This window comes from Carassius carassius, chromosome 48 (assembly GCF_963082965.1).
Source record: "Carassius carassius chromosome 48, fCarCar2.1, whole genome shotgun sequence".
Taxonomy (NCBI): Eukaryota; Metazoa; Chordata; class Actinopteri; order Cypriniformes; family Cyprinidae; genus Carassius; species Carassius carassius.
In genome coordinates, this window is record NC_081802.1 from 16021388 (window position 1) to 16040234 (window position 18847).

General features: G+C 37.1%; 1 protein-coding gene across 5 annotated transcripts in view; it reads left to right on the forward strand.

The window, feature by feature from the left end:
* The first annotated feature begins 2002 nt into the window (after nucleotides 1-2002).
* LOC132131125 (gamma-adducin-like) overlaps nucleotides 2003-18847 on the forward strand; it is a 31323-nt gene continuing 14478 nt past the window's right edge. For 4 of the 5 annotated variants that reach the window (XR_009428849.1, XR_009428850.1, XM_059543079.1 and 1 more), the window contains exons 1-5: nucleotides 2003-2281; nucleotides 9101-9323; nucleotides 14040-14178; nucleotides 15489-15640; nucleotides 16085-16165. Coding sequence is in view for 3 of the 5 variants with exons in the window: in XM_059543079.1 (XP_059399062.1) it covers nucleotides 9129-9323; nucleotides 14040-14178; nucleotides 15489-15640; nucleotides 16085-16165 (567 nt within the window). In the remaining 2 variants the exon portion in view is untranslated. Of the gene's footprint in view, nucleotides 2282-2774; nucleotides 2797-9100; nucleotides 9324-14039; nucleotides 14179-15488; nucleotides 15641-16084; nucleotides 16166-18847 lie in introns of those variants that run through there. The other variant, XM_059543080.1, reaches the window with a different exon arrangement.

Sequence of the window (18847 nt, forward strand, 5' to 3'; positions counted from 1 at the left end):
AGAGATGACATCACTGAATTCAATGATAAACTGCCTTTAACTGTCATTTTGCATTATTGACACACTGTTTTCCTAATGAATGTTGTTCAGTTGCTTTGACGCAATGTATTTTGTTTAAAGCACTATATAAATAAAGGTGACTTGACTTGACTTGACAACAGTCATATTGGAGAAATGGTCCTTACTTCCTTGATATCATCTGAGATAAGGTGTGTGTGTGTGTGTGTGTGTGTTTATCTGTCTATGTTGACAGGAAAAGGTTTACGAGAGAGATTTAAGAGTGTGATATCAATCACGTCTGTCTACTCTTTTGACACCCATTTTAGCCATTTATAAAAGTCCACAAAATTGCTTAAGTATCTACTGAAATATAATACAGTATTTGTAGTTTCAAATGTTTCTTGACAAAATCTAAAAAGGCATAGTACACAGCAAATACACTATGGCATCTATCGTCTCTTGACGATAAGGTGTAGGATATAGTTACTCAGTTTTGTTAATTTACTTGTGCTGGATGCTTTTAGAGGCCAGTAATGAAATTAGACTTTTTGTTGTATCAGGTTTTTTAATGATTATTTATATTCAAAACACTACTAAATGACTCGTACTATTGTATCATTACAGAGTTTCATTTTGTTTGTAAATAAAACAAAACAAAGTCACTTTATGTAATGATTTTACAGTGGAAGTGTATGGCAAGACATTGCACCAGAATAATTTTCTAAATTATAGCCGAGTTAAACCCTAAACATTTTAAAATGAGATGTTAAATTTGTGGAAATAGTGGAGGAGAAATTAGCTGGTGAAGTGAATTTAAAATTAAATTAAATTTATGCATTTATCAGAGGCTTTTATCCAAAGTGACATACACAACAGACTCGGAAGAGAAGACAATGCTGAATAAAGTCGTAATGTTTGCTATTTTTGGACCAAAATGTATTTTCGATGCTTCAAATAATTCTAACTGACCCTCTGATGTCACATGGACTACTTTGATGATGTGTTTCTTACCTTTCTGGACATGGACAGTAGACCGTACACACAGCTTCAATGGAGGGACAGAGAGCTCTCGGACTAAATCTAAAATATCTTAAACTGTGTTCCTAAGATAAACGGAGGTCTCATGGGTTTGGAACGATATGAGGGTGAGTTATTAATGACATCATTTTCATTTTTGGCTGAACTAACCCTTTAACGTATTATCTTGGAATCAAACCCACAACCTTGCGCTGCTAACACAATGCTCTACCACTGAGCCACAGGAATTTACTTATGTAGAGTTATTATCATGAACATTGTAATGTTCAAAGCGGATGTCATTACAAATGTCAGAAGACTGGGAAGATTTTTAAACGACCGGTTCATTCAGTGAAGATCTTACCTTCTTGTTGTGGAAGTATAATCCAGAAGACAATGAGCACAGCGCAGAAAAGGAACGGAGCTACAGAAATTTGGTATGGTTGCTAAAAAATAATAATAATTGACAACTTAATGTCTGAAATAAAAACCCTTTTGTATTTAAGAATGAATTCACAAAAAATATCATCTGCATGTTTCTGCTTGTAACTAATTCAGAATGTCTTGCCCATAGACCTCCATTATATGTGTATTCCAGTAAATGCATATTTTGCTTGCTCTTACAATAATTGATGTCTGGTAATCCACAGGATGCCACAGATGCTGTCGATAGAACTGAATGAACCCAAAGCATTGGAACATTTTTGCAGTTCAATGCTCATTTTGTGTTGACAGTATATCTGGCAGAATTTTTGTGCTCTTCTAATCTATGTGCTGCCCGCTCGTGTAATTCAGTTACAGTGTGGATTTGTCATACAGTCTCTCTCACACAACGAAAGGAGTATCGTAAACACTGACCTTTAATTCTTCTAGCTGGGAGACGAGTGGGCGGGGCGTAGTGGGTATCCTGCGTTCTGATTGGTCGATCGGATTCGTGCGCTAAACGGGGGAGAAGAGGCGGATTAGTCGGTCACGTGACCGCTTCAGTTTCTCTCACTGCTGAAGCAGATCCTCGCAAACACACTCCCACGTCCAAACACACACACCGCACACCCGAAAATCCCCCTCATACGAGGAAAGAGGAGTGTCGCTGGGTGAGATTCGCTTTTTTCGCTTCACAGAGTGGAACCGCGGACTGTTTTTGGAGTTTGGGGGCTGTTTTTGTCGCCTTTAATCCTTTGAGGTAATCTGGGACTCTTGAGGCGGGAATGAGAGAGATGCGCACGAGCGCTCACTGGACTTTCACTCTGTGAGGAGCAAACAGGTGAGTTTACCAGCGTATTAAAACTTTTTAAGTTATATTTTAGTGACGAAGTGTCGTTTAAATGTAACTTTAATGGTTAAGTGGACCACAGACATCGTTGCGTGCAATCACAACAGCGCTAAAAGCTCCAAAAGAGGGAGTTAAGTTATTCCTCAACCGTCACTTTTTTTAAATCTTAAACGCATGTCGGTTTATAACGTAACGTTACTGTTGTTGTTTTTTCGCTTACCTTCTAACGTTAGTTATTTCCTGCTGATAGTCAGCTATTCTGAGCGCCGCAGCTGAAATCTGAGTCCGAAAACCTCTCGCTCACTATTTATAAAGCTGCTAAAGATAAAGAGGAGAAAGAGTAACGTTACTATAGATGAGGGGCGCACTGTAACGTTACAGTGCACTCAAAGGGACTTAAGGACTCGCTTACGAATAACTGCCGTTAAACATGTTTGTTTGTTTGTTTATTTAATCCGTCAGTCAGTGTGTTAAAAGCGCATCGGTCAGTCGAGACGCTGTGATTGGTGAGTAGTGATTGTAATCGGTCATTTGAAGGGGATTTGTTCTGTGGGAATCCTGTTACATTGCATCTAAAGTGTGTGAGAGAAAGCAGCTACACAATGAGCCATTGACTGTAGGACACGCTGTGAATCTTGTGACTCGTATTGCTGGTGTCCCTGTAGTGTATTTTATTGTCTGGTGTGGCTATTGTATTACTGGTCTCTTCTGTTACTGCAGCACTGCTTTCCCTCCCTGTCTAACGTTATCCTGCACAGCAGTTCATTATTGGCTGTATTCAGAGACTGAACAGCTGTTGTAGTGAGGATTGAGGATCCTCCCCATTTCTTTCCTCACATTTCCCACACTTTTCCCCCTCATACACCCACCCTGACAGTTTGAAACAATCAACAACATGTACCAGATCAACACACTGCTTTACATAATGCAGTCAGTTAGCTGAGATTGACAGTTTTATATAACTTCATGTATGGGACATCTGCCGCCTGTCCCAGGAGAGTCATATTCAGATTCATATTCGGCAGATTATAATTCCATTGTGCAGGTTATTTTCAGCAGATGGTGGCATGTTTTAAATTGTTAGCTGATGCAAAAAATATGCAGTCAGAAGTAGCATAAAAGTGGTTCATGCAACTGCCTTACTGCTCAAAAGTTTGGTCGGAAAGTTTTTTTAAAAATGTTTTTGAAAAGTTTTATTTGATAAAAAAAAAATGCATTAAAAATGTAGTATTATAGCAAATTCAGAAAACAGTTTTCTATTTGAATATATTTTAAAATTAGTGCTGTTGAACGAATAATTGCATGATTAATCGTGATTAGTCACATCCAAAATAAGTTTTTGATTGAATAATATACGTTTGTGTACTGTATATATTTTAGAAAATGTCATGTTTATATTTTAAATATATTTACATATAATGTCAATTATATGAATATAAATATATAAATGCGAATACTTGTAAATATTTTCAAAATATATACTTTTTGTGTGTGTATTTATATATACATAATATACATAGTACACACACGTATATAATGTAAACAAAAACTTTTATTTTGGATGCAATTAATCGTGATTAATCGTTTGACAGAACTTTAAAATACGATTTATTCCTGTGATATAAAGCTGAATTTTCAGCATCATTCTTCCAGTCTTTAGTAGGCCTGTCGCAATAATCAATATATCGACTTATCATGCAGTATATGTACATGACTTCAATCATTTTTGGTGACGCAGTATATCGCCCATTATATTTACTTAAAAATGAATGTCACCATGTTTTTTTACATTCCACTTGCGTCTGTGTCTTTTGCAGAACATGGTGTAGTCATGAGGTGCTAGTTCAATTAAAAAAAAAATGGTTCTACAAAAAAAGTTTTTCAGCAATAGTGTGTACCCTTAACTTACAGAGAAAATAAAGTCAGGGGAAAATCTGTAGATGGAACAGTCTCCATACATGTTTTTTGCATGTTTATTTACTATTTATTCAAGTTTAAGGTATCTAAATATTTTGATACTTAATTTCCATGATCTAAATATTCTTAAAAATGTAAAGTTTCTTGTCATTTGGAAATGTGTAGGCCTTCTTGCATTATTATGCTGTTTTACATTATGATTCAGTGGCATAAAATGGTCTTTAAAACAAAAATTATATCGCTTATTGCAATTATTTTATAGGCCTAGTCTTAAGTGTCACATGATCCTCCAGAAATCATTCTAATGTGCCGATTTGCTGCTCAAGAAACATTTCTGATTATTATCAATGTTTAAAAACAGGTGTGCTGCTTCATAGTTTTATAGAAACCATACTTTTCTTTCAGTATTCTTGTATTTACAGCGTTTAATTGAAATTGAAATAAATTATAATAAAGTTTTTACCATCACTTTTAAACAACTAAATGCGTCCTTGCTGAATAAAGGTATTTATTTATTTTTTAGTTTTTAGTTTCCTTACCCCAAACATTTGAATAGTAGTGTATATTTAGGAGTTATATAGACAACTACACAACTACACACACTATATGGATTGCTTTAAAGGTGTTTTTCCTCTTTCACTTTCATTTCATTGTGAATATCATCATAAACATTTAATTTTACGTTTTGTAGAAGAAAGGTGGTCATAACAGCTATGAAACCAAATGAGGCTGATTAAACTGCATTTTTTGGATCTTAAAGGGACCAATACTAAGCGGTGGTTATGTCTACCCACCTGTTGTTGTCGTTGTTAGAGTCCTTCAGGCTTGGCGGCCTGTGTGTTGTGTTTCTGTTTCTGGCTGGGTGTGTCAGAGTTGTCGTCATCCATCAGCACGTGAGAGTTTTCACTAGATGTGTTCGTTAGGTTGAATATTGCATCATAAGTTGAACGTGAGCTTTGTGTGTACGCATGCAGTTTGTTGTCTTGACTTAAATAAACATTAACTTGATCCCCTTAAGCTTCCCCCTTTTAAATTTATTTGATCCGTTTTAGCATTTGTGTTTATGTTTGTGCTTATTTTGCGTTTTCACCAAGAAAGATGTTTTAATTCTTGCACTCATGTTCACACGCCTAAAAATGTGTGGCTTATGTGTGGCTTAGTATTGCCTCTTGTTGGCTTGAGCTCTTTTATTGAGCCCACCATCAGTATATGTGTGTGTGCGTGTTTTCTGGCAGAGTTGTGTGTCTCTAATCTGAACCATCTTTCCAAGTGCCATTTGACCTGAAAGAGCAGCTTAGCGACGAACAGCAGAGAAAAGAATCCCTCCACCCCTCCAAAGTGAAGCGCAGAAGAGAGCGAGTGTTAAAGCCTAGAGAGGTACAGGTGAAAGCTTTTACTGAGGCCTGGGTGATGCCTGACACTGTCTGGCACAACAGCAGAAGTGATTTGAAAACCGTCCCAGCTGAATATCTGGAGTTGCTAAGCATCACTGTTAAGATTACTCATATAGCATGAGGGATTTGAAGAAACCCCTAATGGCAACTTCACCCCATGAATGAATGGTTCTTTAAATCATGCTGTCTGTTCAGGAGATGTGCGCTATTACTCAAAACCTGTTGAATAATAGGGGTGTAACGATATACTAATGCCATGGTTCAGTTCATATCGCGGTTTTGGAAACTCGGTTCAGTTTGGTTCGGTTCTGTTTGCTGTGTGGGTAGGGTTCGTGGCATAGCACCAACAATGCTAAAGAACAATAGATTCACTTTTAACTTAATAATAATCGTAACAATAATTGCTCTCTGTTAGTTCATGTTAATTAATTACTTAACAAATGAGACTTTAAAAATTGTTGCTTTGTAAAGTGTTGCCAAAAAATCTATTGCTTTAAAAAAAAATAATAATAATAACAATGCCTGGATTATGCAAACAAGTCATTGGATAACATTACTTAGGCTACATATAAAATGCATGTGCCATGGATAAAAAACTGGAATAGCTGGACAATAAGGCAATTATTTTAATCAAATATACACTAACTCAATCAGACACTCAAGAGTTGAGAGCTGTTTGAGAGGCGGCTGTGCTGACTTTGGCAGAGAGCACATTGAAGACGGTCTCTTAAAGGAGTGTGAGTACTGAAAATAGGTTAAAATAACTTTAATGTTTAAATTGGCGTGACTTAAAAAGACGTACAAGTGACAGTTCCATGAACTTACCGAAACACTTGCTAGTCTTGTGTGCAGCTATTTGTGCAATTTAAGAGAGTGGGAGAAGACACAGGGATATTTAATCCCAATCACTGACTGTTTGTGAAGTTCAGTCTCACAGAAACTTATAAAATGACCTACGTTATTTTTCGGACTATAAGTCCCACTGGACTATAAGTCGCATTTATTTAGTCCCAAGAACCAAGAGAAAACATTACCGTCTCTAGCCACGAGAGGGCGCTCTATGTTTTCAGTGTAGACTACAGACTTCCAGACTTATAGTCCGGAAAATATGGTATGTGATCTGATAATATGTTTGGACTCAACCTACATGCTATAGTGCAAAAATGTCTGCGGGAATTTCTCACTTTATAATTGAGAAACCTGTGTAGAATTAAGCACACCTGCAATCCGTAGCGAAACATGGCAACTAAACTCTAAAAGTTCACAGCGTTTTATTATAGTGTTTTCATTACAAAGTTATGTATATGACAGTCCCAGTCATCATTATTAATATTCTGCATTGTTGTTTGTGTTGAAGAGATAATCACCGTAGTGAAGCGCTTCTGCAGTACTGAAGTACAAACCATGTAGGGCTGGGTATCCATTCAGATTCACCCGATTCGTTCTTATTTTGATTCACTAGCTCTCGATTCGATTCTTGGTTCGATTCTCGATTTTCTTTTAATTACATTCAGTGAATATAGTTTTAATACAAATACTGTTGCTATAGCTGGCCCTGTATTGATAATGTGGCACGTGTGCAGCAGTGGACCACGCTTAATTTGAATACAAGAACAATGTTTAAAATTGAGTAGGAAAGTGCAAGGCAGCAGAGGAACACAACTGGGTTGCCTGATAAAAAGAGATGTAATCCCTGAAACAGAGCTTCCCTCTTGTTCAATACGGAAATATCTGCTAATGTGCTACTTATCTTTGTCAACCTGGCAACTATGTGAGTGCGCTTTATCTCTCCACAGTGGATAAACGTGCGTGCTTTCTGAAAACATCGGTTAGCTTGCACAGGGCTCCAGACTAACATTTAAGAGCAGTGGCACCAGTGCCATTCATTTCTAAGATGGTGGTACCAGGAGCAGATTTGGTAGTGCTGGGGGTCTTGTGTGGGGGTATTCAAAATAAAGATCATTTAATCATAAAATAACTATTGATTTGCATTAATAAGTACAGTTACTAATACTATTTCATGATCATTTCTTCTTTATTTTTCTTTTGTTTATTGTTTATACAGATTTGACAGTAAAGCACTAAGCTTGAGTTAAGATAATTTAGAATAAGAAAATAAGAAAATTTACTTTAATTAAGAACAGTAACAGGTGAAACGTGTATATGACATCAACATGCATTTATCATTCTTACAATCACTGCCAGAATGTCAGAACTAAAAATGGGTTTCAATTATCTTTCCTCAACAGTCTTCCTCACAAAACAAAATTCATTTCAAACACAAATTTGATGAGAACAGAGTGGAAATAATTAGCAACAACAAAATAACAGCAAAGCTATAGTTTTCTGTTAAAGCACAAACTAAGAAAAGTAAAACCAAACTTTGTGGCAGCAATCAAGACCAAACTGAACATGGTGTGTGTTTATTGTGCATGTCAGCAATGTTGTCTCTGTGGGGCGGGGTGTGGTGGAGGTGGGGCTTAGGTAGACAATATTATTGGATATCGCAATATTTGTAAAAGCGATTTTCAATAAAATATTTTTTACCTATCGCCCAGCCCTAATCTGTATGATCTTTTTACAAATGTTTCTCATATTGAAGTCTCATATTGTAAAAATTATTATTGCAATTTAAAATAACTTTTCCGTTGTATTTTATTCCTGTGATGCAAAGCTGAATTTTCAGAATAATTGCTCTATTTTTCAATGTAACGTGATCCTTCAGAAATCTTCCTAATATGCTGAATTGCTTCTTAAGAAATATTTATTATTATTATAAATGTTGAAAACAGTCGTGCTGCTTCATATTTTTTTTGCTGGAATCTTTTCAGGATTTTTTGATGAATAGAAAGTTTAAAAGAACAACATTAATTTGAAATATAAGTAATTTGTAACATTAAAAATGCCTTCTAATATCACTTTTTAACAATTTAATGCATCCTTGATGGATAAGAGTCTTCATTTCTTAAAGAAATGTATGCTTTACAGCTTCACTCCCACGAGAGAGAGAAATCCACAGAGAGAGAGAAAGAACAAAAAGCAGGCTGATACTAACTAAACCTGATAGTGTTATAGGATAGTCCTGCCCTTCTGTTGGTTGACCTGACACCACCCTTCACTGTTGGCAGGACAGCCACTCTTTTCTTTTTTTTGAAGGTGAACAAAGAACGAAGTCAATTGTGAATAGCGATACTCTGAGCAAGCGAGTTCAGCTAATGTGCAGTTGCCGGATTTTTTATTGTATTGATCGGTGGACTTAGGTGTGTGTTTGTGGGATGATGGGTTTGTCCTTGGGGCATTACTGATCGAGACTGTTTTGCCTGTCAAATGAAGTGCACAGACTTCCTCTCTCAGGTTTATTATTCAGTAAGTGCAGTAGGTATTGTTTGGTATTTACTAGGGATGTGCAAAAATAAGTATTTAAAGATTTTTCATGGATCATGATATTTCCACACAGAATATGCACATGCTTTAGCAAAATCTCTCTCTTTCTCCCCAGGTGAAGACAGCAGGAAAAAACAGTAGAGATGAGTGGTGAGTTGAGACAGGGGGTGGTGACGACCCCTCCGCCCCCAAGCGTGGGGAAAAAGGAGGGCTACTTCGACCGCATCAACGAAAACGACCCTGAATACCTGCGTGCACGCAACATGTCACCTGACCTGCGGCAAGACTTCAACATGATGGAGCAGAAGAAAAGGGTCACACAGATACTACAGAGTCCAGTAAGAAAACACAAACACACACACACACACACACTGAAATCACTGAGCTTTTAAAATTGCTTGTAAATCTCTTATTATGCTTTTTCTCACCAAATCTTGGATTGAGTCTTTTTATCAACTCATTTTTATCATATTGATTTGAGATTATGCATCTCAGTTTTTGAGTAAAAAGCAGTAATTGTGGATAAATTTGGAAATATTCACTCAAAAATTAGGCCTATGATCAGTTCAAAAAGAAATATAAAATGTTTTGAAAGAAACAAGTTGATGAAAAGGCTGAATACAATATTTGGAAATAATATGGAATAATGAGAAATTTAATAAGCAATTTTTTGCAGGCCGGGCCATTTTTTTCCTGGATAACAACACATGTAAAAATGTGTGGGAAAATATTTTCCAAAAGGGGCTTTAACTGTGATCCCATTAAATAACGTTTTTTGATTCCCCAAAGAACCTTCAGTAAATAGTTCTTAGAACCGTTTTTCTTAGTGTGAAAACATTTTTACAAGTATATTTAAAAATGAAAACAAACAAACAACAACAAAAAAACCTTCCACTATAAAGAACCTTTTGTGCATTGAAAAGGTTCCATGGAAGTTAAAGTTCCTTCATATAGAACCATCAGTGCCAGTAAAAGAGACTTTATTCACATAAAGGTTCTTTATTGAAATCTATGGTTCCATGAAGAACCTTAAACATACATGGAACCTTTTCAATGCACAGAAAGTTATTTATAGTGTAAAAAGGTTCTTTAGTTTATTAAATATTCTTCACACTAAGAAATATTTTGAAAAATGGTTATTTTAAGAAATGATTACTGAAAGATTCTTTAGGGAACCAAAAATGGTTCTTCTATGGCATCACTGCAAAAAATGCCTTTTGGAACCTTTATTTCTGAGCGTGTTTTTAAACGATTTTGTAAAGTTATTGTACTGTACAGGGATGTTTTTCCACTTTTTCACTGATTTATTCAGAAAGAATGTGCTTTCAACGTAAAAGTGTTTACTTATAGATTTTATAGGTTGTCTCGAGCCATGTGGTTTTGAGTAAACGCCACATTGCCATGAAGTTTACATTCAAAGCTTGGCAGGAACATCTAAAGTTGGTTTTGAACCCAGCTGGTTGCACCTTACACTTCCTCTCTGTTCACAATGAAAGATTTATTGTTTATTCTTGTCAGATGAGTAGGTTTGTCAGTCAGTTAATTGTCTGTTTGGTGTGATGTTTTGAGTTACAGCTCAATCGTATGCACAAAGCCACAGCTGCACCATAAAAGCCATCTGGAAGACCACACCCTATTACACGCACAACACCGACTTCCACATTTTGTATATAAACACAAGCCAGCCAGCTGACCTACAGTAGAGAGAGATTATAGCTACCACACATACACAAGATTACAGTTAACACACACTGGAGAGATTACAGTGAACATACTGCACAGATTACACTCCCGTTGACATATGAGCAAAAACATACTGTGTTTAAAGGAACGTTCAGTTCAATACAAGTTCAGCTGTATGGATGGCATCTGTCACATGTTGTCGATTACCACAGCAAATAAATCCATCTCATCCCTCACTTTGTGAAAACAACTACTTTTATTCAGCAAGAATGCATTCAACTGGTTAGAAGTTACAAAGGTATTTGTAATATCTTAAAGATTACTAGGAGACTATTTACAAAAACTGTAAAAAAAAAAAAAAACACTTAGAAAAGCTCTGTAGGGTTAGAACACTGTACTTTCAGTATGTGAAAGTGAAATAGATTCTGTCACTGCAATCTCTGTGATTGTGATAAAAGCAGAGGCGGAGCGACAGTTGAGGTTAATTACGGCAGAGCTGCTGGGCTTTATTAGCAGCAGCTGTCCGAGCACGTGTTTCTGAGACACTATGTACTTCTTTCACTCATCCTTCACTCTGTATGGAGAGGAGCCAGGCAGGGTAAGCAGCAGGTGTATTAGCACACAGGCCTGTGTGTCAGAGCTGATTCAACAAGCCTCTCTTTCATCTCTCTCTCTTTCTCCGTAGGCTTTCTGCATGTGTGCATGCATGTGGAAGAGCGCTGCTTAAATTACACGTCTGTCTTTGGACTGTCTTTAAGGTCAGACTATTATAGGCAGGACAGAGTTTGCTATGTTTAGACCTCATCTGTGCTGTCACAACCAAAACAAATGAAGACACCTCAGTCAACTTAACCCGCTCAGGATCCTGTGGAAAAATAATGGTTTGCTCTGAGAGACCGCTGATATTTACTTAAACAACATGTTAATGATGTTAAACTGTAATGGCACAATTGAATTTGTTTTAAATTTCCTCCCTTGGGTTATTTTTAGTTCCCCCACTCCCCTCTGTTTCCCTCTTCAGCATTAAAGCATGCCATTCCCAGAGTCGTAGCTGGGAATTTTTTTTCTGAAGCACTGTGGTTTGGGTTGGTCGGGACACTTACTTCTGAGAGGAATTTGTGTGGTTCATACCCCGTCCCGGGCGTCCAGTTCTCATCCAAACACTATTTAATACTCACAAAGGGAATTAGGCCCAGGATATCTCAATCTCACCTTTGTACTTTGTCTAGACCGTTTTGGCTTGGACTGCTTCATTTGAAGTGTGGCCCATGTGAGGTGAATGGACAGCAGATCAATACAGACTCTGGCCCACATACAATATCACAAAGCTCAGATAAGAGCCATATTCCCCCTTGACGGACATCGTTTTATGGTTTTATATTAATGTAGTGATTATATTTTGTGTTGAGGTTATATTGTCACCGCTTTGATCTAGTGACAAGTGTGGGGATGTTAGTCCATGTTTTTGTGATGGCGTATCCCTTTGCGAGCATGAATGCTGCAGGTTTGTTCTGGAGGCATGTTTGATGATTCACATGGTTAATCTTTCATCATGCCTCAGTCAGTCATTTAAATATTTAGTTCAATAATTTTAGTTCATTTAGTTCAAGACAAACATCAGTTTTACTATTCCCCATACTTAAGGAGTGAAATTTGGGCAAAAAGGTTACTGAACAACCGAAAAGATGCTGCACTTTTACATTTAAGATTCACAACCCCTGAATGTAACTTTCTGGGCTATTACATGTGCATTAATGTCATGAATTTATGGCTTCTTTCTTTCCCTTTGTTTTTTCACTGTAGGTTTAATGAACGAAGCTCTCAATCAAAAACAAACCAACTTAAAAGCCAATTTGATTTGCTTCCTGTGAAGTTTCTCCCTAGATTAGGTAATCAAGCCCCAGCAAACTTCACTGACACACACAAACTTAAGAGTTGAGAGTTTGGCAGAGACGGCCCGCACATGGATACACAAACGCCATGCCCACTTCCCTGTGGCTGCCTGGTGATTCTCGCTGTGGAAATCAGACTTTCTTTAGCTCAATCTCTCCCGACCTGAGGTGCGTACCAGGATGCCACTGCAATGGGAAGTTAAACTGCTTTATGGGACACACAGATCAGTCAAAAACACATCCCAGAATGGAAGAAGAATCTATAGATTTGAGGAGTAATCTACAATTCGGATTGCTGTTTTCCTGTAGTCTTGCATAGTCAGACTTGGTCAACTTGCTTGAAATTCTGTCCAAGAATGACCCAATTAGACTTGTGAAACTATTAGGTTTTTGTGTGTGTGTGTGTGTGTGTGTGTTGCTGTTTATAGGAAGAATTATCTACAATATTTGTTTGCTGAAATAATAGGCCAGCATGGGGAGAAAACTCTCTATGGTAAACAGAAGAAATTGGCAGAAGTCTTACTGTTCATTTATTTATTTATTTTACAGTCAAAGCAGAAACTTTCTATTTGTAAGTGCCTCAAAGTATCTCTCAGAGATTAGATGTCAAGAACCTGCCAAACTTTGGCAAACCTAATGATTCACTGATGCTTATTACAATCTATAAACAACTATTTATCCCATTACCTGCGGTTTGCATAAAGCCAGTCAGTCCAATATCTGCAGATTTTAACTATTGCCTGACATTTTGTGCAGAATACATCAGGATATCAGTGAATAGAGTGTGCCTGCTGAGACTATCTTACCTTCCTTATTCTGATATGTGCAGATATGTTTGCATACTGTTTGCATGTTTGTATCATCAGTACCGAGTGAAGTTGTACATGCCCCAGTTCACATCCAGACACTTACTCACACCTGTCTGTATGCAACTGTACAGTAAGAGCGAACAGTCATCATAACTGAGGTATTGTGTCATTTTGACTCTCCTCTGTCATTACCCACAGCACAAGAGCGTCAGAGTCTGTTTATCCTGTGATTCATTCTGTCATCTGAGCTCTTTGATCACCCTGTGCCCGAAACTCCAAACAGGTGTGCAGAATGACAATGCATCATACAGAAGAGCTTCGTAATGCTTATAAAACCCCTTATGGGTGATTTCCTTCCCTAAACATTAAGAAAAGCAAAAAAAAAACATTTGTGCTAAATTCCATAGGTTAAAATGGATTTTGGACGTACCCAAAGAATTTGAGATGGTGCTTTCATCCTTCACTGCCTTACTTTTGTCCGTAGAGAGTCTACTCCAGCTCTTCAGAATAAGTGGAGTAGGCCTATGGGTTAATAGACTTAACTAGTTGTCAAGATACAAGTGGAAAAAAGGTTTAAACATGCAGGAGCGTGAGAGGATTACAGCTCTGTGTCCATCTCTCATTACTGTGTATGAGTCATCTCTAATCTCAGGTTTTCTTTCTCTTTCAGGCATTTAGGGATGAGCTAGAGGGACTGATCCAGGAACAGATGAACAAGGGGAAAAACCCCACAGAGCTGCTCGCTCTGCGACAGATCGCAGACTTCTTTATGGCCAGCTCCGTAGCCGGCTTCTCCACCTCCCCCTTAAGTGAGTGTCACCATTGAGAGTGTGCGGCTCATCTTCACTGCAACAGATTGCAACATTCCTCCAGTCCTTCAGTGTCCCAGACTGCCCCACTCCTCCACCTGTTCAGAGTTATAAAGGTCTCTAAATAATAGATATTCCTTTAAACAGACATTGAGGGAGGAAATATGACCAGCCGACTCAGGAAAGCCTTTGCATTCTTTCATCTTACTACTTCCTCCCTTATCACCCCATCCAGCCCCTCTGCACATGTGTCTGTTTTCTCTCTGCGCTCTGCTATGCTAAACTAATCAGTAGAACTTCAGTGAACCCCTTTCAGTACTTACTGTACATTCAGAGTCATCGCCTAAATCTTATAGGTGTCTGTAGACTAACAGGTCTAGAGCATTATCTAGGACATATAACGGAAAAGGCAAGACTATGGTATATTATGTAGACAAGCATTCAAAATGACAATACCCTCCCCAGTTTTTTTCCATACCGTTTATGTAAACTGAGTTTAAAATCGGGCCATTTAAAATGTCATGGTTGTTGAATAATTGCTACCCATATTTGTACATATTTATGAGGTATGTTCAGTGGAGAATTCTCTAGGTTTATCCAGCTGGAGTTCTGACATGAGTTCCGTAGCATTTAGTCAAGTGCAGTTCTGGAAAGAGCTTTAGAAGATTTAGCTGTCTAGAGTTCAAGGATGAATTCTGGAACGTTTAGTTAACTGGAAATCAAAGATGGGTTCTGAAATGTTTAAGTCAACTGAAGCTCTAGAATGAGTTCTGGAATGTTTAGTAAAGTGGAGTTCTGGAAACACTTTGGGAATGTTTAGCCATCTGAAGATCCGAGGATGAAAGTTTCCTCAATGTTTAGTCAGTGGAGTGCTAGAAAGAGTTAGAGTTCAAGGATGAATTCATGAAACTTGTATTAACTGCTTGTCTGAGATTAGTTCTGGAATGTTTAGCCAACTGAAACTCAAAAACGAGTTCTGGAATGGAAAGTAAGTCAGTCTAACTAAAACACCTGTATTAGATTCAGGCATATCAGTGTTTCATGGACTCTCTTAAGTTAATCGGGTCACAGCACTTGCTTTATTTAGTTTGATTGGTATCAAGGTATCGATTTACACTCATTTGTTCTACATTTTTCCATGAGAGCAGTATTGAAATGTCAAAAATTGTGCTCTCAGGTGGGCTCACTCATTGATGCCCATTTATTTATTTATAAACATTTATTTATTTTTTAATACATCTTTATTTGAACTCCTTCTCATTAAATGGTTCAGACCTGTTCTTGAATTGTTCCTTGTTCTGTTTTCTCAGGTTTGGCCATGGTGACCCCAATTAATGACATGTTCAGCATGGAGTCCAGTACTGTGGTGAAGGGAGAGAAACAGATCCGCTCCAAACTGGCCAGCCTCTACAGACTAGTGGACCTATTCAGTTGGGCACACTTCACAAACTGTTACATTACAGTAAGGCACAGCTTATATATTGTACTTGTTTTTTTGTTTTTTTAGATCAAGGAAATGAAAGTGAGCGATGTACATTGTGTAATCCAGGGTTTCGCAATCCATTCCTGTAGGCGATAAACATTACAGTTCCACTCATCAGACACTCCCAGTTTAAAACATGGAGAAAGATATCTGCTTTTCTATTCATCGTCAAATTAAATTAAATTATTGTTAAATTATACACTATTTTTGAATGGCTGTTAATAGAGAAAGATGCTTTTTGACTTCATAATGGTGTAGTTACTACATCTGCACTCATGCTTATGAGCTTAACCAGATGTGCTTAATAAGAAAATATCAAATTTTGAATATCTGGATGTCTGTTAGAATGGATTTAGAAACCCTGAGCTTAATTGATCAAGAGAGGAAAAACAGCTGCTTATTTGTGTGTTTTAAAACTTGTAGGTTCGTGTCAGTAAGGAGCAGGATCATATCCTCATCATCCCCAGAGGACTGTCCTTCGCTGAGGCCTCTGCTTCCAATCTGGTAAACAAACTGTCTGTCTTGCATCATCACAGCAGAGTTGATAGCGGTTCATCATGCCACAGGGCTGCTAGGGTCACTTTGAGCAGTGGCTTTAGTTGAACTCACATTCCAGTAAGACTTGAAATAGATTAGATTCAGTCTTGTGCGGTTCTTACCATCGGAATTCATTAATCAGTTACATATTATGTTGATTAAATTATAAATATTTACTTAATGCTTCCGTTTTGATCGCTTCAGGTTATATTTTGTGCTGTTTTTGCATTTTTTTTTTTTTTTTTGTGGTCTAGCAGCCTGTTTAAATTATTAATGAGACAATAAAATTTCCCAGAGCATAATAATATGTGTTTTCCTTTGTGTGTTTGGGATTTTTAAGTCTGATATGAGTCGGGAATGCATTGGCAGACCTTGACTGAGCTCAGTTCTCGTTGCCAATGTTTGACGTGAGCTTAATCAGCCAGTTATTTTTTTTGAAATCTCAGAGTGGGTTCTGGATTTGTACTAGCCTGTGTGTTCATGTGAGTCGGAGGCTTTCAGTGCCTGTAGTTGTTCATGGTTATTATTTTCTAATCATATTGCGGTGGATCTTAATCCTGGTCCTGGAAAACCCCAGCAAAAAGCCAAAGTATACTTCAGTTTTGACATGAAAGCTTAGCCGAACACGTAGCCTTTTTAAGCGTACTTCATTTGATTTGAGCATGTGCAAACACAGGTGTTCAGCACACTAGAGTGCACTAGAAAATCTAATTTTTGTCCAGTATCTCCTATTTCTCTTTTAAAGTTATTAGAAAAAAAATGTCTTTGTACTCATTTAAACTAGAATTGCTTGTATCTCTTAGCCCACACAAGTGCTCATAAATGCGAATGTTTATTCTTCTAGTGTCTCCAGTAGTTTATCGTTTAGTCTCTTCTGTTTTTTTAAACCGTAAAAAAAAAGCCCTCGATATTGTCGCCACCTTGTGGACCAAGTAATTTGTGCAAAAACAATCAAGGCACACCTATAATTGAGCACCACTATCCTAATGACAATATTTACATCAAGCACACTGTACTAGTGTACTACTGTTGTCACGGTACCCAAATTTCAGTATTCGGTACAGATACCAGTGAAAATCCACAGTTCTCGGTACCAATTTCGGTACTAAAGCAAAACACAAAAATGTGCTAATTAAAAAAAAAAAACTTTTTATCACTAAAAATAAAACCAATGCCATTCTTTATACTTATTTACAATTGTGTTTAAAGTTTTTCTACAAGTAATATAATTATGAAAAACAATAAACAAGTTTCACCCAAATTTAACTTGTCTTTTAATTAATGAAATTTAAACGTTTTTATTTTTTGGTAAATAAAGGGGATTTGTTATTAAAATTAAAACATGGAAGAAATATTGTGTGATTTATTTCTTTAAAAAATAAAGTTTTATACATTTTTTCAACAGTAGTAGCAGTATCACATACATTTTACTAAATAATAGTAATATTTCTAGCCACAATGCCTTTATGTAAAAATGAACTTTTATTTTGACGGGTTACCGTGAATACCTTTGAATAGACACTGGTTTTACTCAAATGATACTGTAAAAGTGTGTGAAGTGACTCAGAACAGTTCTGGTGATGATGTTTATGTATTTATGTCCTCACTGAGACGGCAGATGCTGAAATTACTGCAAGCGTCACGCTCTTCAGTCTGTGCAGTAAACAAACCTGCACGTCTCTGCCATTCATTCATTCACACAGAGACGCGCTGAACATGCAGGATTCATATTTCAACCAACATTTACAGATACTGGTGCATATGGAGATTTGATTTGATTAATTTATGCTGACTTTGACAAATTCCTTGACTGTCCATATTAAAATGTAAGTTTCATTTTCATGACTGGATTTAGAGATTCCATCCGCGTTGTCTGCTTCGCGAAAATCATAGCGCTGTAAGTGTCAAGCACCAGGTTGACCGGGTCCTCGGTACTACCGGTACTTAAAGAAACCTGGTACCGTCACATTTTCATTTTTTTAGTACCGACTTGGTACCGAAGTACCGGGTCTTTTGACAACACTATTTTTTTTAAAAGTGTTAAGTATATTTTGGCATTTATCTGCTAATAAAATGCTGATATAATCCAGAACCATGATTGAGAAACACTGGAGTAGTGAATGATCTGGAATGATGGCCAAATGATTTGTCTATACTTGTTCAGACTGGATCTTATTCTGGAGTCAAATCAGATTCTGTTAAAGTCAAAAGTTTTAATATGTGTGAAAAGCTATCCACCTTAATAACACATTTGGTTTAATGAGGTTTTAACAATATAATTCCCTTTTTTATTATTTTTTTTATATCTTATCACCATAGAGCAAAAGTTCACATATCAAGTATACAAGCATTTGCGACTGCATTTACGCCCCTGCTAGGAGTTCATTTCTGGCTCGGATCTGCAAACCACGAGTTAGCTGGTGATGAAAAGAATTTAAACAGTTCTTGACTTTTCTTCACTTCACTTGACAAGTCTTCACTTTTTTAGCATTTTTCTGTCCAGTTGGCGTATTAATGAGTTTTGACACACTGCTAGTGTTGGATGCTGTTTTGACAAATTCCTGCCAGTCAGGTGATTTAGCACGAATTTGTGAAGCACATTTGTCTTCCTGCCTGCAGTGTTTATGACTCTGTAAACAGAATTGAAAG